Genomic DNA, 22,649 nt, shown 5'->3' on the forward strand with positions numbered 1-22,649 from the left:
AATTTGTCTACTTTAATACTGGTATGGAGAACAAAATTTGACCTAACTCCCTAAATTAAATGATCATTTCATTACCTTATACTTTCTAGCCTACAAAAAATTTTTTTTTATCCACACCTCTATTCTCTATTCAATTCACGTTCATGAAAGTAAAACAGATTTGGAGATGGTTCAGTGAAACCAAATGTATATAGTGGCTGGACTTGATCAGTGTTCCATTCCTAACTGAGCCCTTTGTGACTTTAGGTTATTTGGTCACCTCTAGTAATTTCAGTTTCCTCATTTGTCAGTAATGATAATATTTATACCATGTCACAGGTATTGAAGAAAATACTTTAAAAACCTTAAAGTTTTCTATAACTATTAATATTATTAAAGGATTAGATCAAAGGAGTTTCTTTGTGAGCAGATTAAAAAGTTTATAGTTGTTCATTGGAAACTGAGGATGAAGAATAAAGCTGTACTTATATTTCAGAATCCTGGATTCAAAACCTGCCTTTGATACTAGAAGGGAACCTTAAAATGTTACTTAGCTTCTAAGACTATTTATTCATGTGTAAAATAAAGTTAACAATACTGATATTATTTATCTCAGAATTGCTAGGATCTGATAAAGCAATGTACATAAATTGCTCTACAAATCTTAAAAGTAGTAGGTGAAAATGAATGGTTTCTTATTCTGAAAAGATAATAACAGAATATGACTGAAATGTATTGATTATGCTGTAAGAGAACTGCAGGGAACTTCCCCTTCCATGAAACTTAAAAGAGACAACATTGGAAGAAGATGAAGGGTGTACTATATATGTGTACCTTGTAGAATGAATTACCCAAAGTGTTGATACAGAATGATGGAAACAGAATGATGGTAGATAAAAGATGTAATAACTATGTTCATGAATGTCAGACTTTAATGACTTTTTGGAAAGTTACTCTAATCTTGAGCCAAGGAAGAGGATTACGATTTCTCATTTTTTTTTTAAACCCTTACCTTCCGTCTTGGAGTCAATACTGTGTATTGGCTCCAAGGCAGAAGAGTGGTAAGGGTAGGCAATGGGGGTCAAGTGACTTGCCCAGGGTCACACAGCTAGGAAGTGGCTGAGGCCGGATTTGAACCTAGGACCTCCCATCTCTAGGCCTGGCTCTCAATCCACTGAGCTACCCAGCTGCCCCCACGATTTCTCATTTGACCTTTCTTGATGATATGAAAAATATTCCTAGTCTGTGGTCTTGTACCAGCATTGGAATTATTTTGTTCCCTGAGCAACAAGAGGTTGAGATGCCTTGTAGTATATAGTAATCCACTTGCAGATTATGGGAAAGGGACAGGGTGTGTAAGGACACAGAAGCAAGTAGGTGTTATAACAAGGGGGACTGACTATCAGTGCTAGGAGAAGGCACTGGAACTAGTTGCACCAGGAACTTTCCCATTCTTCAGCAGAATAAGAGGACTATCTCTGCCCCTGGAGGAAAGTCAAAGGGAAGAGTATTTCTTTCCAGGAACACCAGCACCAGACAATGAGAAGCATGTGTAGGGAATAGGAAAGGAGTGTTGCCAAGGAGCTGAAATGTGAACAAATGATTCATGACACTGAAGTGAGATGTTAAATATAATTTATACAGAATCAGCCCTCCTCAGTGGGTGGGTGAAAAAGAGCAGACAGGTCAGATGTGGGGACAGAATCCCAAACTTATAATTTTTGTACCTGTAGACTTGAGATTAAAAGGACTAAGGGAAAGGAAATAAGGCTTTTCCAACCCAATCAGAGTGGCAGTAAGCCAGATGTTGGACTTAGATGGTAATGCTGTTTTCTATCTGGCTTGGTTGAAGGTACTCATAAGGCAGGTCCAGACTTTCATTACGAGCCACAATCTCCCTTTCCAGAATGTCCAAATCTTTCTGGAAACGGCTCAGCACAGCCTTGGACTCGGGTTCTGAGAAGTATTTCTCCTTGTAATGACCCAGGAGTACCTGAAACAGCAACAAAAAGCGAGTTACAAGCTTTAAGAATCTTACCCCTGGGCTTGTTCCCTCTGGAGGCCCTGACTCTCACCTTGTCTTGCTGGGGACGGCTCCCCTGCCATGAAATAGACATCTGGATACTGGATTGATAGACGCTGGGCATTGTATCCATCACCATTTCTAAGGTTACATCCTTTGTGGTTGGTGGGGGTTGCCGCATAGAACATGGAGCATTAGGGACCCAGGTATACCAGTCACCCTGTGGATGGGGAGAGAGACTGAAGTAATTCAGTGACCCAGGGACCTGGGCCCTTAGTTTCTCTCCCTCAAACATCTCCCTTCTGAGAAAGGAATATATCTGGCCACTACACTCTCGGGGAATTACTTTTCTAAATTACTTTACCTGTCCCTGATTAACAGCTGAGTGTTGGGCTGAGCATGTGAAGATGCACATGGTGAGAAAGTGGCAGAGGTCAGCCCTGGTTTGGAAGGAGGCAGGAAACCCTGGAAGAAAGAAGAGTTTGTGGAATAAGCTGAAGACTTAGGGAGAAATAAGGGCCAGTGTCCTCAGGAGGTAGCCAAGATCCTGGGATGTGTGGACTTGGGAAACTTTTAACTCTTAGGAGTTATATGATCAAATGTCTTATTTCTTATTTCACTTATTTTTGTTTATTTATTTATTTTTACCAATTATATGTAATAATTTTCCACACAAGCTTTCCTAAGTTATATGATTGAATCTACCTCTCCCCCCATCCTGTTTCTCCTCCCCATGTTGACAGGTGATTTGATCTGGGTTATATATATATTATCATGCAAAACATTTCCATATTGTTCAATTTTATAAATAAATAAATAAATCTTATAAAACCAAAACCCCAAAACATAAATCAAAATAAGCAATTGAAAAATCATCTGCTTTCATCTGTATTCTGACTCCAACAGTTCTTTCTCAGTAGGTAGATAGCATTCTTTGTCATAAGTTCCTCAATTATCCTAGATCATTGTTTAGCTAAGAGTATCTAAATCTATCACAGTTGATCATTCCACAAATGTGCTATTACTCTGTTCAATGTTTTCCTGATTTTGCTTATTTTACTCTGCATCAGTTCACATAGGTCTTTCTACCTCTTTCTGAAACCAATCTATTCATCATTCCTTATAGCACAATAGTATTCCATCACCATCATATTCTACAAATTGTGCAGCCATTTCCCAATTAATGGACATCCCTTTAATTTTCCATTCTTTGCCACCACAAAAAGAAAAGCTATAAATATTTTTTTTACAAGTAGGTCCTTTCCTATTTTTTAAATCTCTTTGGGATACAGACCTAGTATTTGTATTTTGGGGTTTGCATTGTTTTATAGCCCTTTGGGTATAATTCCAAATTGCCCTCCAGAATTGATTGGATTAGTTCACAGCTTCACCAGCAATGCATTAATGTTCCAATTTTGCCATATCCCCTCCAACATTTATCACTTTTCTTTACAGTCATATTGGTCAATCTAATAGATGTCAGGGAGTACCTCAGAGTTGTTTTAATTTACATTTCTCTTATCAAGAGTCTCCCTTCACTTTTAAAGGTATTTAGAGATATAAATCCCTCACACACAACTTTTTGTTCTGACAAATTCCCTTACATTATAGTCAAGTTTTAGAGTGTAGGTAGTGGCCTCCAGTAGACAGGGATAGGAGAAAAAGATGCTGTCTCTTGGAAAACCCAAGGAGTAAGAGATGAGGAAAGAGGAAGAGGAGAATTCTTCCTTTTCTTTACAATTTTGGAAACTTGGGCTTTGGGCGAAGAAATATCTCTCAATTTTATCCTTTAGTAGAGGTAATGAAATGGAGGCTGGAAATCCTAAGATGTATCTACTGGCAACAAAACTACATTGTCATGTGATGTTATATACCTTATGTGTTTTTTGGTGCCTTGTTTTTGTGGGCTAGGTTTATTTATGTATATTTTTTGTAAATAGCAGGGATAAGGGGTCAGGATATAGGGAAACGTAAGGCATCTAGGGTCTGAGCATCTTAGATGATAGACTTGAAAACAGTTTAAGAAGGCTGGTGGAACTCACAGAAGGTTTTTACAGAGCTCTAGGAAGAGTTAAGAAGAAAGGAAAGACTTCTATTTTCAGGAAATAAGATGGCAGGGTAAGAAATGCTCTGAATTCACCCAACCCACCTCCAAACAATCACATAACCAAACAAAAAAAGCCTCAAAACAAATTCCAGAACAGCAGAGCCAACAATAGACAGAGGGAAACAGTGTTTCAGTATAAAACAGCAAGGTAGAATAGCAAGAAGGACCTATCTCATGGCAAAAATTTGGAAAATGAGAGGATGCCCTTCAATTGGGGAATGGCTAAACAAATTGTGGTATATGTTGGTAATGGAATACTATTGTGCTCAAAGGAATAATAAAGTGGAGGAATTCCATGGGGACTGGAACAACCTCCAGGAATTGATGCAGAGTGAGAGGAGCAGAACCAGGAAACCATTATACACAGAGACTGATACACTGTGGTACAATCGAATGCAATCGACTTCTCCATTAGTGGCAATGCAGTGATCCTGAACAACTAGGAGGAATCTACCAGAAAAACCACTATCCACATTTAGAGGAAACACTGTGGGAGTAAAAACACCAAAGGAAAACAACTGCTTGAATACATGGAACCAAGGGATATGGTTGGGGATGTAGACTAAATGAACATCCTAGTGCAAACACCAACAACATGGAAATAGGTTCTGATCAAGGACACAAGTAATACCCAATGAAATTGTGAGTGGGCTGTGGGAAGGGTGGATGGAGGGAAATAATGTGATTATTGTAACCAAGGAATAATGTTCTAAATTGACTAAATGAACTAATTCAAATGGGGGGGGAAAGGACCTATCTCACTGGGTTAAGAGGAGAGAGCAATGCAAACCATACTGTACTTGAGTAAGCCAATAACAGATAATAGCCAGTTCAATCCATCAGGAATTGGGGAAGTAGAGTCCAACAGTCTGGACCACTGTGCTCAGGGGAGCCAAAACTGGGAGAAGTGGAACCTAGCTTGATCTAGCACAGCTGACTACTGGATAAAATCACTGACCGCCTCCCCATGATAATCCAGGCAGGCAGCTTCCACTAAGTGGAATTGTAAGACCCAAAAGCAGTCAACCAACCCCAAGCACCAGAACAGACTGTAATACAAACTTGAAAAAGAATTCTTTTCACCCCTAGGAATAGAATTGAACTCCAGCATATAGGCAGAGTCATGAAGAAGCACAGAAAAATTAATAGAAGATAAGGGTTTTTAAAAAATCTGACCAAAGAAAGTTACTTAGTGACAGGGGAGCTCAAAATGCAAACACAGAAGAGGACAATAATGCCAAAATTGAAATTTGTAGAGCCTCAAAGAAAGTGTGAAAGGGTGGCAGACCTAAAAAGAACACCTGGAAGAACTAAAAAATTAATAAGAGAGATAGAAGAAAAATAGATAAAGAAATGAGAGAAACATCGACAGCTGGGGTGGGGGGTGGAATACACTGAAAAAAACAACTTCCTAAAACTAAAATCAGACAAATGGAAAAGGAGTTACAAAAATCCACTAAAGAAAAGAACTTAAAAAGTAGAATTGGCTAAGTAGAAAAGGAAGTACAAAAACTCAATGAAGAAAGTAATTTCCTAAAAATTAGAATTGGAAAGATGGAAGCTAATGTCTCCATGAGAAATCGGGAAGTAATAAAACAAAAAGAATGGGGGGAAAATAGAAGAAAAATTGAAATATCTCACTGGAAAAACAACTGGCTTAGAAAAATAGATCCAGAAAGATAATCTAAGAATCAGTGGACCATCTGACAACCATGATCAGAAAAAGAGTCATATTATAAGAAATTATCATTTTCTCAAACAAGAAAGGAAAATAGAAATTGAAAGAAATCCAACAATCACCTCTTGAAAGAAGTTTCAAAATAAAAACTCCCAGGACTATTATAGACAAATTCTAGAACTCTCAGGCCAAGGAGAAAATACTGCAAATAACCAGAAATATTGTGTAGTCATAGTCATGATTACACAGGACCTAACAACTTCTACATTAGAGGGCTTGGAATATGATACTCTAAAAGGCATAGGATTTAGGATTACAACCAAGAATCATATATGCAGTGAAACTGAGTATAATTCTCCAAGGGATGAAATGAATATTTAATGAAATAGAAGACTTCCAAGTATTCCTAAAGAAAAGAACAGAACTGAATAGAAAATTTGAGGATCAAATAAAAACACTCAAGAAATGAATAAAAAGGTAAATAAGAAAGAAAAAACCCAAGGATTAAATAAGCTAAACTGTTTACATTCTATATATTGGAAGATAAAAATGAAGATACTTAAGATTTATCTATGTTGTTTAAAGTATTTAAAGCACTTGAGAAACTTAAAGTACTTGAGGTACTTAAGATACTTAAGAACTTTATTATTTTTAGGGCAGTGAGGAGTATACATAGAAGGCAAACAGCAAGTAGATTATGATGGGATGATATACCAAAAAAAAAGGGGGTAAGAAAAGGGTACATACTAAGAGAACAAAAAGAGAGATAGATGAGGTAATTAACTCACCTGAAGAGGACTATAAGAATTAATCAGTTAAGGGGAAATGGGGAGGAGGGTTCACAGGCAATGTTTGAGCCTTACTCTCATCAGAATTAGCTCAAAGCATGACTAACACCCACACTCAATCTTCTATACAACTCTATCCTTACCAATAGACAAGTTGTAGTAGAGTGGGAATAAATAGAGAGGAATGGACAAAAGATAGGATGAATTAGGTGAGGTGGTGCTTAGAAGCAAAATATCTGAACGAGGAAAGGGGGGGAGTAAGATGGGAGTGGAGTAGGAAACATAGTAACCATGACTGTAAATGTGAATGAGGTGAAATCATCCTTAAAATAGAAGAGGATAGGGTGGATTAAAAATTAGAATCCCAAAATATGCTGTCTATAAGAAACATTTAAAGTAGGGAGACATATATGAATGAATATTGTCTTTCTTGCTTTTTCAATGGGTGGGGGAGGGAAATAATTTGGAACTGAGAATAATTTTTTTTAATCAACAAAAAAAAAAGAAAGGAGAAATGTTTTTGACAAGGGAGATAATCATGTCTTACCTCGGAACTGGGCCCCACACAACCCAATCTCAGTGATTTCTTGGCACCATGCCTGTAGTTCATGGTCATTCTGTACAACCTTGTCCCCTGAATAATAGAGATGGACCATTCCTTGTACATATCTGCTTTCCAAGAGAGAAGAGGGTCAGGGAAGAGTAGATTAAGGGGATGAAGGATCTCCCATAATCACAGAATTAGAGTTAGAAAAAAAATTTAAAGAACATTTCTTTCACCCCAATCAGAATAAAAATCCTTTCTATATCATCCCTAACAAGTCATGACTCTATCTTCATTTGAAGATCATTAGTGAGAGAAAACCAAAGTTATCTCATTACATTTTGTGAAGCTTTATATATTAGGCAGTTTTTCCTTACATTTTAATTCATTTTCCTTACAATTTTCTGTAAAAATTTAGGTCTTTCTCTCCACCTTTTCCTCCGTTGCTCCTAGTGCCCTTCTGGCACTCCCAAAGCCCTCTCAAAGCCATATAGAATAAATCTAGTTCTCCTTCACATGTTAGTCTTTTAAGTAATTGACAATTACTCTATTCCTCTCAAGTCTCCTAACTTTTCTTTCCACTTTGGACAACTGGGGCCTTTGTCTTTCTCCACTCCTGTAGCATCTCTCCCATTAACCCAACCTTTCATATATCACTAATAGTTTAGTAATCACATTTTTCTCCTCTTTAGGATTTTATTGATCTGGGCCCAGTGAATAGAATTTGTCCAAAGAAAACAGGTGGTCTCTACCATTTCCCTACTTGTCTTGAGTTTTAATTTCCTTCTCAACACTTTTCTTCTTTCCAATCCAAGATTAATCTTCTCTACATCATCATCCCATGTTTTATAAAGTACATAATTATTAAGACATTAATATACTATTCTAATATGCATGTATAAATTATAGTCTAAATAAATGCATATAAATTATAAATAAATCAACCTTTTCTAGAGGAACATTCTCAAAAATGTTTATTGCATGATCATAAAAGTTAGAGAAACCAATGCCTAAGATATTAAAACCCAGCCTATGAGTAGTTAGTATAGATTATAGCTTTTGTCCATTTTTCAGTAAGTGCTTTGTGAATCAGTACAACTTTCTGACCATGTGGACTGTCACTGCCAACTTGTAGTTCCATCTTTGCTGAGAATCCTATTTGTGCTAGAGTCGAGTGGAAAACTTTTGTCAAATATGATGTGGTGTATGAGTATCTCATTCCTTTCTAATCCCAAACCAGAGGCACTATACTGTCCTGACTAAGGTTTGGAGCTTAAACATATACCATTTACCCTTTGCTTCAACATCCTTTTCTTTTAAAATAAATAATTTTCCACAGCCATGCTCTTCTCATGAGTTGTTCTTCTCTGAGCCCTATTTGTGCCAATTTGACTTCTTGCCATGTGTTTGATTTATGGATTTTTTCAAGGATTTTTTTCTCCTGTGAATGAGTATCTCTACTGGTATTCTTCCTTCTGTGGTCTCTCTCTCTCTCTCTCTCCCTCCCCCCTCTCTCTGACTCAGTTCCCTCTCCTGTAAAAGGGGCATATCATTCAACATTTGTAATACTTGTATCTGCACTACCTACTTCAAGGGTGGTTGTGAGTAATATGCCATGTACATGTGAGCTATGATTATTCCCTTAGAAACACAGATAACACAAAAAACTCCAACACATCCAATGACCTTCTCTTTCTCAAACCTTGACTATCACCCCATAACTCTTCCATACATTTTTTCAAGCTTGGTTTCCTTGTTTGCCTAGTATATATTGTCTAATTCCCCTCTTGCCCTTTCACCATTAAGATCCCTTGGCCTATGCTCCCCATGTACCAGTCATTTCTCTTTTAGGTGCCCCCTTGTTACCTGGAAATAATGTCCCAGAGCCGGAGAGCATCATGAGCATAGAGAGCTGATGGAATCCCCAGAAGCCCTCTGTCAGCCAGGTCATTGGGAAGGCAGAGGGATCGATAGGTCAAATGGGCTATCCCTCTTCGGAGGATATTCAGTTTACCTTCCCCACCACTGTTCAGCATCTGTGTTCATTGAATGGGGGGAGGTGGGGTTAGGATAGGATTGAGCATAGGGGTGGGATTTAGGAATTGGAAAGGAAGGAATTCACAGAATCAGGTTATTTTTTTAAACTTTTCTCTCCTCCTGAACTCCAAGCACTTGATAGACCATTACGATATACATTAAGGATATCCCTAGTTATTTTTGGCCTCGACAATGGTAAATAACCTTATAAAAGCTTTCTTGGCCTCCAGACTTTTCCTTTCTAGGTCATCCTTCAGTGCTGCCAAAACAATCTAGATAATGTATAGATTTCATGTTGCCATTGCTCTACCCCCAACCTTAAGTGGCTCCCCATACTTAAAAAACAAAATACATTGGCATTCAAGTCCCATCTCAAATCTGGCTTCATCCTACCTTTTTTCTCTTCACTTCACATTACTTCCTTTCACTCACAGCTATACTACAAGTTTCCCCATGTATGGAAAACAATCCTTTCACACCCAACTCTTGAAATCTTTCTCTTTCTTCAGATTCCCCTCAAGTGCTACCTCTCCCAAGATCCCTTTTCTGATATACCCAAGGAGATGTGAACTACTTCCTTGAATTTTGCGTTGCATTGCTTCCTCTGCACCTAAATCATCTTTTAATTTCTAGTGATTTGTATACGCCCTTTCCATTCTGCCAAATTGTTAGCTTCTTGAGGGGCTCATTCATATATTTACAGTGCCTCATGTACACTTAATGCTTAATAAATGTTTAATTGGATGAAAAATAATTTTAAAAATCAGGTCATTGATTTGGAGGCTTGGGAGAGGAAGAGTCTTCATGGGTGAAGGACCTGGAATAGAGGCACATTTCCCTTTTTGTTTCCTTCAAGTTTTTCCAACTTCTGAGTCCCACTCCCTTCATACCTTATCAAAACCTCCCCCATCAGAGAAGACTACGGCCCGTCCACGAGTGTTGATCTCCATAGTATAGCGGAAGTGAGGGACCAGCAGCTGTGGGAAGAAGGTAGGTGGAAATAAGAGAAAGGAAAGTCTTGATTCCCCACAATAGACACTTGACCAGGATGGTGCTACAGTAGAGGAACATTGAAACATGTGGACAGATGACATAGCTGGTCTGGGATGAGATCAGATTTAGACACAAGAAGATGAACCTGATGACCTATCAAGGCCCCTTCAGGGACAAGAAACAAGGCTGAGAACTTGGGTAGGACTTTTGAGGGTGATGGTTCTGCAGGAAGAGGAGAGAGAAAATAGCAGCAAAGGTGGTCAGAGGGGGTTGAAACTGTCCTGTCTGTTGTATGAAGGTTATGAAAACAAAGGGTTGGTTTGTAGGACCCAGTTATGGAACATTGTGAATACACCATACAGAAAGCATGATTTCATTGTAGGGTCTTGAAAAAGTATTTCTTGATCTGTATTTAGAGGAAGTTTAGGATTCTAATACAAGTTGCCTTCTCCCTTCTGAGAAGCTCCATGGAATCTTTAATTTTATTTTCTCTCCATCTTGGACCTTTTTCTTGCCTCATCATAAGTTGTTTTCCTCCTATACATCTGAAATAATTTTCTGCATTACCCTCCATCCATGGCTCCCTTTCTTCTTGCCTACAACTGTGGATATTCCATAAGTTTTTGTCATCTTCTCCAGGTCTCCTTTTATACTTATTCATACTTTGATGGCTTCATTTATCATCTTTGTTATTTTTATCATCATTTATAATTTTTGTTATACTGACAAAGGCTCAAATCTACATCTTCAGATTGGACATTTCATACTGTCTCCAGGTCTATAGTCTTAGCTACCAAAAATCTATCTCCTCTGGTTGTCCCTACAATGAATTCAAAGTTGACTTGTCTATTTCCATATATATCATGTGTCCCCCCAAGCTGTATCCTCACTCACACCAGCTCTTTGGTGCCTGTCATTCCCTCAAACTTAAAAGATTAGTCATCTCTTACTCCTTATTTTATCTAGTTCCTCCATCTCTGGTCATGTCGTCCTGCTGAATCTTCCTTTATGTCCCAGATCCAATGCCACATTATTCCTGTACTATTGCAGACTAACTGACATCACTGTTTACAGTCTTTCCCTATTCCACTCTATGCAGATTAATCTTCTAAAATACCACTTTTTATCATATGGTTCCCCTTTGCATTGAGGAAAATGTCCAAGAAGAGATAGAGTAGATCATAGGAGGTAAAATATATAATTATATTTACATTAAATTAAAAGGTTTTTGTAGAAACAAAAGCAATGTAGATTAAAGTTAGGGGGAAAGCAAGAAATTCTGTGTGGTTACAGTAAGTTTCTCTGTCAGTTATCTCATTTATGAAATTTTATATAGAGACTTAAGTAAAATTTACCACAGCTATCCCCCAACTGCTGAATGGTCAAAGAATATGAACAGGCAGTTTTCAGAGGAAGAAATAAAAAAATTATCATAGTGATGTGAAAAAATGCTCCAAATCACTAATAGAGAAGTTCTAATTAAAACAACTCTGAGACGCCATCAGATTGGTTAATACTTTTTAAAAGGTAGGCAGCTAGGTGGCTCAGTGGATAGAGAGCTAGGACTGGAAATGGGAGCTTCTGGGTTCAAATGTGACCTCAGATATTTCCTCATTATGTGGCCCTGGGCAAGTCACTTAACTCCAAATGCCTAACCCTTACTATTCTGCCTTGGAACCAATGCTTAGTATTAATTCTAAGGGTGTTTTTTTTTTTAAGAAAACAAAAGAAAAAAATTGACAGTTTCAGAAAAACCTGGGGGAGACATGAACCAATTAAAAGGGAAATGAGTAGAATCAGGGAAACAATTTAGATAAGTAACAGAAATATGATAAAAGTAATTAATTCTGAAAGATTTAGTAACTCATCTACATAATTACCAACCTCACTTCCAACAGATTCATGATGAAACGTTATCTATTTCCAGATAGAGAAATAATGCATCCAGAGTACAGACTAAGGCAAAATTTCTTTTTTTTCTTACTTTAAAAAAGAAAAATTTGATCACAGCTAATACGGACAGTTGCATTGTATCACTAATTAGTTTTGTTTTTCTTGTCTTCTCTGTGGGTAGAAGACAGGGAGGGAGAGGCAAAGAATTTGGAACTGAAAAATTTTTGAATTAAAAAATAACTAAATAAACCCTAACTGAAAATTCTACTCCAAGAATTTGGTTTATGGAAGCCTTAGAGGCAATCCTTTCCCCTAGGTTCACAGTAGAATGTGAAGGGTATATGTAAGGAAGAGTGAGTACCTTGAAGATGGGGTGCATCCCTGGGAGGCACCTCATGGTGGCTACAGCAAACACCTCAATCAACAAATGGGTCCTCAGGAGATGGGTTTGTAGTTGTTGCAGCTGGAAGTCAGAATTTTTGACCCAGGCCTTGGCCAGGAGCCAAGTGAGGGAGGGATCTGAGGGCAGGAAGAGTGGTGGAACTGGAGAGCAAGAGCAGGGAGGCTGGAGCTGGAGGACAACAGAATCAATACAATCATAACCTTAAAAGTAGAAGGGACCTTAGAGGCCCAGAGAAGGTTAAATGACGTGCCTAAGATGAGACCTCAGAGGCAGGAATGTGAACCCAGGGGCTCTCCTCCAGTCTACTCTGTTAGTAGAACTACATGGATAGGATAGAATAGGGTAAGATGGGATAGGGCATTCCATCCTTGGGCCTTTGAAAAAAAGAGAGGTTGATGAAGCAGAGCAGAGAGGCCAGAGGTCTTTGCCCCAGGTTGGTGAGATGGCATTGGGGAGGAAGAAGGCTGGATCAGGGAGTTAGGTAGAAAGATAACTGGCGTCCCTCACCTGGATGACCATGGGTAGCAGCTTCCCATCAGGCTCCAGCTTAAACATAACTAGAGGGGCAGCCAGGTATTGTCTCTCCCCCTGGATCACATTGGGCTGGATTCCATCCAATAGGGAATAGTCAGCTTCAAATAGGCAGCCCTCCTAAGGGATAGATTAGTCTGAAGTCAAGGATCAGAGATTGATATAAACAGTTTTAATACCAAAGACAGTCAAAGGATCAGATTCTTCAGTAGACTCAGACTCATAGAATATAAAAACTGGAAGACCCCTTAGCCTCTAGTCCACTTGCTTTTACAGTGGAAGAAACTGGCTCACAGAAGTGATTCATCCAGGATCATGTAGCAGGTGTTAGAGACCAAGTCTTCTCTCTCTCCAGTTGTTGTTGTTCAGTTCTTTTAGCTGTGTCTAACTCTTCCTGACCCCATTTGGAGTTTATCTGGAAAGTGCTTTACCATTTCCTTCTCTAACTCATTTTACAGATAAGGAAACTGAGGCAAACAGCAGTTAAATAACTTGCCCAGAGTCACACAACCAGTAAGTGTCTGAAGCCAGATTTAAACTCAGACTTGGGTTTACTCCTTTCTATTTTTTTTTCTATTTTTTCTAGTTCTAGAGCTCTTTCTATTTATGTGACAGAGACAGATTTAAGGGCCCTTTTGTTTGGGAGATCATGCTCCTTTTTCTTCTATTGTCCCATGCCAAATCCAAAACTATGTAGTCTTTCCATCTGGCATAGTCTTATCTGTTCCCAAATAAATCTTTTGCCATTTCCCTTCTTCTTTTCCCATTTCCAAAACAGAGGTTTTTCTTCTTCCCCAAAATATATTTTCCCTCCTCTCAACCCTCTACTCCTTCCAAACTCCCAAGCCTTCCACTCCAACCTCTTCCAGGATAATTTCCTAAATGTTGCTTTTTCTGTGTACTGAAATCCAGGACTAAGGTCCAGTTGGAGAGTCTACATTTGGTTATTCATCTGTTCCTATTTCCATCTGCTTTCTCTTTTTCTGCCCTGTTTCTCTTTTACTGTAAATTCCCCTCCAAAAAAGAATAGTAGGCCCATTTTGTTTGTATGCTCCTGTTCCTTGTATTTTGCATATTCTCAAGATACCCCCAGAATGAGGCTGCATACAGAATAGGTGTAAATACTACTGTTTTGACAAACTTTCTTCTAGTTGTACTATCTTGATTGATCCTTCAAGGATTTAGTTATGCTTCTTCCATTCTTAAAATCAAGTTATTCTTATGGCATTTCAACCTATTCTCTTCTGTAATCTTCAAGTAATGTGTTGTATAGGTTTAGAAACTAACCTAATTTGATCCCTCACAGCCTTTTTAATTCTCTTTGGTCAGAGAGATACCAGAGAGAGAGAGAGAGAGATACGAGAGAGAGAGAGAGAGAGAGAGAGAGAGAGAGAGAGAGAGAGAGAGAGAGAGAGAGAGAGAGAGAGAGAGAGAGAGAGAGAGAGAGAAGATTGGAGAGGAGAGGAGAGGAGATGAAGAGGAGAGGGACTACCTGGAGCTTTCTTTTCAGCTGGATCTGAAGTTCCTCTGCCCCTGGGGGGATCACAAGTCTCGAGGGGAGTGAAGTGGACCTTTTCAGCATTGTAGGGTTCATCCCATTAAGGAACTGGTAGCCAAAAAAATCATCATCTTTCCAGGACTGGCGTACCTTCTCTGGGAGCAAAAGGGAGAGATCATAGCACTCTAGGTGCCTCTATACCCTGACTTTCCTCATGGTGCCAGGCATTTGATCCCCCAAACTTGGGATGCTCAGTATTGCCCTTAATTAAAAGACTTAAAATGAGGTCAACTTTAGGGACACTTCTGGGAAAGATGGTCAATGGAAAGGCAGCAGTGATGGAGTATTTGTGGGGTAGAAGTAGAATGATATTGATATGATGAAGAGGAACACAAAATGTCATGAATGGGTTATTGGAGAGAATCATCAAAGTTATGGGGTTGTTACTGACTGGCCAGGGTGCTCTGGTGGCCCCAGAAGATTTGGTCAAAATCTTCCAAGCTCTTCCAGGAACTCAGGAAATTGCTCACACGTTTAAGGACAACTTCCATCTCTCTAGGATAAGGAACAAAGCAATTAAACAAGGAATTAAATACTTGAGTACCCTCCTCCTCCCCCTTCCCCACTAAGCCCCATACTTGCCATTGTGCCACGGAGTTTCCACCCCCCAAACCCCAGATTTTGCCTCTGGTCTCAGTCCTACCCTGCAGCCAGTGCCCCATCAAAATCAATCTTCTTATCCTCATGGAATCTCACATCCAGGGGTAGGTCTTTCTCTGATGCTGCTTCCACTGTCAAGAATATCCCTTTCTTCCAGGTAGCCCAACTGGAAGTTCACAGAATCAAAAAACCAAAATGTCAATGAAGAGTTAAAAATCAAGGGTCAAGAGAGGTTAGAGACCATCAAAGGGTGCAGGGTCAGTGAAATGAAATGCAACTCAGGAGTCAGAACTTAAGCTACTGGGAGGTCAGGTACATCACCGATATAATCTCCTTCTCTCCTCTAGCTCCTCTTCTCTGTGTTTCTTAAACAGTCCCTGGACATCCTTTCCCATCATCCAAGCTGGGAAGACATGGGAACAAGATTTCACTTACCTGCTCTCTCTCTTTCCATGGATGTGCTTCCAGGCTGCTGTCTATCCCCTGACCCCAGCTCACCAATTTACCAAGTCTTACCCCAATTTTCTGTTCCTCTCTGCCTCCATGTCCATCCCATTTCCCATCCCTCTCTTTCCTGCTGTCCAGTCTTAGGGAAAGTTTCCCATTCTCCTGTGTCTCCACTTCATCCTTCCTATCCCTATCATGTCTCTACTCCAGTTCTGAATGCTGCCTTTTCTGTCTGTCTCTGCCCAATTCTTACTTACCCTCACATCTAGTCTCCAAAATCACATTCTTCACATTTTCTACTCTGAGACCTTTATTGTCACCTTCCTCTGTCACCAACTCCCTAGAGTAACACTGTACATTCTCTTCCTCATGTCTCTGACCTCACCCAGGTAAAGCTATCAATTTATGTCATATAACCATTTTTTGAGCTACCTCTTCTGTCCTCCTAAGACTTCCCCTCCTTATTGTCTTCGGCCTTCTTTCTGATCCTTTCCTCAACCACTCACTTCTATTTTTTCACTTTAACCCAAATCACACCTATAAATTAATTTGGATTATCCCAAAGCTCCCTTCCAGCCCTAAGTCCTCTGCCCTCTCCCTGCCCCAGGCTCCACCCTGCTCACCAGTGGCTACGGGCAGGCAGATGATGTCATCTCCCTGCACCCATCTGTAGCAGGGGAACAATATCCCCTCCTCCTCCTCCATGTTCTCAGAGACCCAAACAGTTATGTGGTTGCAGAACCAGGCATCCTTCAGCAGGAAATGGATTTTCTGGAGCTTCACAAACAGGAGGGGCCCCAGGTCTTCTGAGACATCCACTTCAAAATCCTCCTTCTAGGGTTGGAGTAGAAGAGAAGGTAGGAGAACCAGGAAGAAAAGAATTGTGATTATAGCTCATAGTCAAGTATTACTCCATTTTTAAAGATGAGGAACCTGAAGCTTCAGAGGGAAAGGCTCTCACCTAATATCATAAATATGGTGAGATTTCAACCTCAGTCTTTTGACATCAAGGCACTTTGCCTGTGTATAGAGGTACTGAAAAAGAAGCTTTAAAGCTATAAACTTTACAGATTACTGCAATGCCTCATCTTATTTCTATCTGTCTCTCTGTCTCGCTCTCTCTCACACACACACAGATGTAGCTTTCACAAAATATCAGAGCTGGAAGTGGTCTTAGACCATCTACTCCAACCTATACTCAGGCAAGAAACCATTCAACTTCAGCCCCACAGAGGAAGTTACCCTTGGGCAAGATAGTATGCCAAGTTACAAAAATAAAACTATCTTTAGAGAGCTTATGTTCTAGTTGGAGGAATCAAGATAACAAGCAAATACAAATATTTTTCTTGGGGAGAGGAAACTATGAAGAGTCTCATGTAAGAGTTGGTACCTAAGTTGAGCCTTGAAGGAACCTGGAGATTCTCAGAGCTAGAGGTTGAACTGGAGCAAAGGCACATGAGCAGGAATCTGGATTTGTGGTACAGGCTGGGTACCACCTCCCCAACCAGCACTCATCCAACCTTTGCTTGAAGACTTCCAGTCAAAGGAAACCCACTGCTTCTGAAGGCAGCACATTACCCTTTGGGATCCTGCTCATTGGTAAAAAGTTTTGCTTCTTTCATCCATTCCTTCTAGCTCTGGTGCTGTGGTCCAGCAAAATCAATCCTATTCTATCTGATAGCATTTCAGACCTTTAAAGTGAAGGCACCTACACATCTCCCTTCACCTCTTTTTCTACAGACTTTATATCCCAGTTCTGTAACTGATCCCTCTCTGACTTGATCTTGAGGCCTTTCACCGTAATTACTTACCTTCCTCTGTATTCTCTCCAATTTGCCAGTATTGAGCAGGAACAGAGTCTATGGTAGGACTTTCATCCTCCCAGTTCTGGATTCTCTGCCTTTCTTCCTGTGGTCTAAAATAACCTTTGCTTTTCTAGCTGCCCTGTCACATTTTGGTCTATTGAACTTGCTGTCTGGGTTTGCAGATCCACACCTCCCCAGACAGGTGCTTGTTAAGCTGAGTATTTGAAGCTCGGTTTAGGGTTTTAAATTTCATCTTATTAGATTTGTGCCAATGTTCTAGCCTCTCAAGGTCTTTTTGAATCCTCTCTTCCAATAAATTTTCTTGCTCTCCCTATTTTGTTCCAATGTCAGTTTGATAAGCAAGTCATCTTTGAATTCTTGCTTCTAGCCTGGGATAAGAGTAAACTTTCAAGACAAAACAAAACAAAAACAAAAACAAAAAACCATCATTTGCACTTAGGAGAGAACAAGGACCAGATTCTCAGCTACTGCTACCCAGAGGCACTGTCAGATATGGACATGAAGAATGACTTTCCTCTATCATTGGAAAAATTCAAGCATGGATGATTTCTTACTCCCCTGCATGACCTTGGTTTTTTTTTTTACTTCACTGTCAAAGTGAAGAAGTTGGATTAGCTAATCAGTGTAAATATGAAATTGTTACTTGCTGTTAAGTCAACTGAATTAAATCTAAGTTTCCTTTGTCTCTAATACTATGCTTACCCATTAGATCCTATCATAGTTGCTGTAGGATGATTAAATATGTCAGGGTTTATTGAAGTGACATAAGTTCATGAAAGATATCTATCTTGAGGAAAGGACATGTCCAAGGGGTGAGCTAGGGATGGAGAAACCTTCATGAAGGGTGTAACATTAGAACTGAGCTTTGATGAGTGAGCAGAATTTCAACAAAGGAGTATGAGAGTTAGGTCTAAGATACTTTCCAAAGACAATCTTATTTTCTTGGTTATACATCTCAGTATCTGTTATGAATTCTATGATCATTTATACCAGTGATGGGCAACAGAGAATGGTTTTTCAAAATAAGTCAAAGGAAAGATACTGAGGTCAGTCTCTACAGTGGAAAGGGCAGGGAGCATATAAATGTCATGGGATCCTATTGTGTTGTTAGGAATAAAGAAGAGGAGGATTCCAGGGAAGATTTACATGAACTGATATGGAATGAAGTGAGCAGAACCAGAGAAAGAGTTTACACAATGACAAAAATAGCCCACAGACAAACCACTTTTAAAGGCTTCGACTGATCAGCCCAATCAGTGACAGACCCACCATGATTTCAGAGGGTTCATGATAAAACATGATAGAGAACTGAAAGACTTAAGATGCAGAGTTTAAATATGGTCAATTTGGGAATCTGTTTTTCTTGACTAACCATTTCACTTTTTTGTTTGTTTGTTTTTTAAACCCTTAACTTCTGTCTTAAACCTTCTGTCTTAAAATCAACACTAGGTATTTGTTCCAAGGCAGAAGAACAGTAAGGATTGGGCAATTGGTTAAGTGATTTGCCCAGGGTAACACAGCTAGGAAATGTCTGAGATCAGATATGAACTCCCATCTCCAGGCCTGACTCTGAACCACCTAGGTGACACTGATTATGCATTTGTTAAAAAGATTTTGTTTCCTAGGTTCAAATCTGGCCTCAGATACTTCCCAGCTATGTGACCCTGGGCAAGTCACTTGACCCCCATTGCCTACCCTTACCACTCTTCTGCCTTGTAGCCAATACACAGTATTGACTCCAAGACAGAAGGTAAGGGTTTAAAAAAAAAAAAGATTTTGTTTTTCTTTTGCTACGGGGTTTGAAAGTTAGATGGGAGGGAATGAAGATGGATTTTATGCAGTTAAAAAACCTTGAATATGTAAAGAAATCTAAAGAGAAGAAGGGGTAGTGGCCCACTTGGGTCACATAGGAACATTTCACATTTCTATAATGATTTTCCCAACTTGCTTTATAATCTGCATGCCTGGAAGATAGAGCGGTTATCCTTATTTCACCTAGTGGGTAATTGGTTCCCAGAAAGAGTGATTTGCTCAACCAGTAACACGTTAACTCCTCAGTAGAGAGATATAAACCCAGATTCTCTGCCTTCAAGTCTAGCATTCTTTCTATTCTCACCTCCACTTCACAACCACCTCCTGCCTTTTTGGACCCTGGAGTAAATAGCCTTGCCTGGGTATCCCAGAAGGTCATTGTACCTGACCATTCCCTGTCAAGGTTTCTTCCTGCCCAAGCCCATTGGCCAGGAACTGGCGAGTCCCAGGTGTTCCTTGTTGTCTCAGGGCCCTAAAGATCCCCAGCCCAGAGCCCATTCCCATTTCTCTGTAACCCATCCCATTGCAGACCACCTACATTACTCAGCTCCCGACCTCCCCTCCACATCCTCACCCCATCACTGACCTGTCCTCGAGCTGGCCGAAGCCACGGCCCCAGTTTGGCCTCTGCACGCTGCCCCACCAACCACAGCTGCACCTGGTTGTTGGTCCCTGCGAAGGCAAAGTTCCCAGTGTCCACTCGTACCCTGTAGTGACCCATCCTGTCTGGAGATGCTGGTGGCTGCAAAAAGAGTAACAGGAAATTAGTCTGATCCCTGGGCACTGCTGTCTGGTGAGTCTCCTAGGCACAGACCCAAGCCCTTTAGTGGAAGAGCTCTCCTCACACCTGCCTATATTCCTCACAGTCCCCACCCTTCTCTGAATTTCCATTGTCTCCACCCAGGGCAGGTCTGGCCAATAAAAATGGAATGGGGCGGGGATGGAATCTTCTGGGGAGGCTTTGGGTTTGGTTAGATGGACTGCCTGGCAGGAAAATCAAAAATAAGGCTTAGGTTTGGAGATAAGAAACTATCCTTTTTCAAGGTTATGGAGCTCACACATAGATGGATGCCTCAGTTTCCCCTTTTCCTTTCCAGGGTTAATTACCTGAATCCAATGTAGCTTTAGCCTAAGTGACTTTTCCAGGCATTAATTTTCCTTAAGAGGAAGATTTTCCTGCTGAGGATTTCCTTCCAGCTCAGACACACTATGTTTTATGACAAAGTCCACAGTATTCTGAAGTTTTAAGGTTTACCTAATACTTTCCTCCTATAAGTAGTCACATTCCCATTTTATAAATAAGGCACATGGGGTGGAGGGCCTAAATGACTTGTCTACAATCACACAGCTAGGAAGTGGCTGTCAGGATTCCGACTCATGACTTAAGTGCAGTGTTCATTTCAGGGGCCCAAAAGCTTTATCTTTCCCTCTCCTCCAGCCTGAGGACTTTGAGGAATGAGTTCCAGCTTAGCATTCATTTCTATGATCTCTTTGTCCAGGGTAGCCAAATCTTCTTTAAAATGGCTCAGCACATCCAGGGATCCAGATCCTGAAAAGTATTCTTCCATGTGCTATCCTAGAGGAACCTAGGCCAGAAATAATAAAGCCCAGATACAAGAGAAGAGGTTCCAGAGTATCCCTATGATCATATAGATTTAGAGCTGAAAGGAACTTTAAGGCTTCTTTTTTGTAGTAAAAACTAAGACTCAATGAGAAAACTTGTCCAAGGTCACCAGGGTGGTAAGTGTCAGAGCTAGAATTCAAGCAGAGAGCTCATTCCAAATCTAGCAATTTGGAGTTAGTCCCTAAGCACTGATTGATCTCTTCCTAAGTGCCAGGCACTGTACTAAGGCCTGTGACAACAAAAAGGCCAAAAAATAGTCCCTGTTCTCCAGGAGCTCATTCTCTAATGGGGAGAAACATAGTAAACCATTATGTGCACACAAGCTGTGTTCAGGATAAATAGGGAGAAATGATAGGGAAAGCATTAGGGAAGATGGGATTTTTTTTAGACTTTATTTATGTAAAAATTGGAACCAAGGGTTGTTGTGATAAAGGGTCTCTGGATGAGATGGTATGCCGGTAAAATATTGAGCGGGAACAAGATGTGAAGGAATGACAGCTCTTTCTCTCTCTCCTTTTGATAATGGCTGGCAGTTATCACTCAGAGCCCTTTGAGGAAATGGCTGAGAGGATGTGATATCTCTCCCCAGTTAGCCCACTTGTGAACAGTTTCAATGTCCTTCCCTCATGGGGTTCAGAGGAAATAGCAAAGTCTAGAGTCATTCTGAGAACCAGGCATATGAGCTTTTAAGCTTCCTGTTCAACCCCAGTCCACCTCCCACCTCAATCCATCTAGGCTTCCTCCCCTCACCATCCTGGCTTCATAGTGTAGTGTGTGTACTACACACACTGCCCCTGGTGGGCACAGGAGTGCTGGCTGGTACAAGTGGAGATGCACATGGCCATAAGACAACAGAACTCTCCCCTGGAATGGAAGAAAATGGTGTAAAGAGAGAAAGAGGAGATTGGGTGAGTTTGTGGTAGGCACACAGAGACAACAGTCTGGTGAAGCCCTGATCTCGATTCTTGGGTTTGGAGAAGCCTTAGAAGACATGACTGGGGGAGTCTTGAGATAAAGTCACTCTGACTGTTTTGGGATATTGAAAAGAATATTTACAGGTAACCATTTACTCTACACACACACACACACACACACACACACACACACACACACACACACACACACACACACACACAGAATACCAGAGTTGGAAGGGGTCTGAAACAATCTACTCCACCTGTACTTAGCAAAGAAATCATTCAACTTCAGCCCAACAGGAATAGTCACTCTTGGGCAAGATACTATGCTAAGTTACAAAAATGAAACTGTCTTTAGAGAGTTTATGTTTTTCTGGGAAGATAAAACATGACAAGTACATGCAAATATTTTTCTTGGGAAGAGGAGACTAAGAATAATTTCATGTAGGAGTTGGCACCTGAGCTGAGCCTTAAAGGAAGCTGGGGATTCTCAGGGTAGAAGTTGGCCTGGAGTAAGGCACAGAAACAGGTGTCTGGACCTTGTATAGGCTGGGTACCACCTCCCCAACCAGCTATTCTATAGCACTTTAGACATTTCAAGTGACAGCCCCTACACATCTCCCTTTATCTCCTCTTCTACAGACTATATCCCAGTTCTATAACTGATCTTTCCATACCTTGATCTTGAGGCTCTTCACCAGAATTACTTATCTTCCTCTGCATCCTCTCCAGTTTATCAATATTGAGCAGAAATAGAGTCTACAGTGGGACTTTCATCCTGCAGGTTCTCTCTGCCTTTCTTCCTGTGACCTAAAATCACCTTATCTCTTCTGGCCATCCTTCTATAGTGTTGGTCTCATATTAAGCTTGCTGTCCAGGTTTGCAGATG

At 40.3% G+C, this 22,649-nt stretch overlaps 1 protein-coding gene across 1 annotated transcript; it reads right to left on the reverse strand.

The window, feature by feature from the left end:
• Positions 1–1,597: 1,597 nt before the first annotated feature.
• On the reverse strand, positions 1,598–21,070 carry LOC100015945 (polyunsaturated fatty acid lipoxygenase ALOX12-like). The gene is made up of 14 exons (XM_001365746.4): positions 19,806–21,070; positions 16,205–16,415; positions 15,456–15,537; positions 15,178–15,300; positions 14,926–15,029; positions 14,469–14,629; positions 12,953–13,096; positions 12,404–12,613; positions 10,047–10,133; positions 8,986–9,155; positions 7,123–7,244; positions 2,367–2,467; positions 2,055–2,222; positions 1,598–1,972 (listed from the first exon to the last, which is right to left on the reverse strand). The coding sequence occupies exons 1-14, from the start codon at positions 19,938–19,940 to the stop codon at positions 1,793–1,795; spliced, it is 1,998 nt and encodes a 665-aa protein (XP_001365783.1). The 5' UTR covers positions 19,941–21,070; the 3' UTR covers positions 1,598–1,792.
• Between the last annotated feature and the right edge of the window lie 1,579 nt (positions 21,071–22,649).

The sequence above is a fragment of the Monodelphis domestica genome, chromosome 2 (genome assembly GCF_027887165.1).
Source record: "Monodelphis domestica isolate mMonDom1 chromosome 2, mMonDom1.pri, whole genome shotgun sequence".
Taxonomy (NCBI): domain Eukaryota; kingdom Metazoa; phylum Chordata; class Mammalia; order Didelphimorphia; family Didelphidae; genus Monodelphis; species Monodelphis domestica.

What these genes read in the sequence shown, in the direction of transcription:
- LOC100015945 (XM_001365746.4), bottom strand. Translation starts at nt 19,940, where the DNA reads ATGGGTCACTACAGGGTACGAGTGGACACTGGGAACTTTGCCTTCGCA. An exon ending in TTCGGCCAGCTCGAGGACAG is followed by an intron (nt 16,416 to 19,805) that starts GTCAGTGATGGG and finishes CTCCAACCCTAG; the next exon opens with AAGGAGGATTTTGAAGTGGA. An exon ending in CAGCTGTTAATCAGGGACAG is followed by an intron (nt 2,223 to 2,366) that starts GTAAAGTAATTT and finishes CCCCATCCACAG; the next exon opens with GGTGACTGGTATACCTGGGT.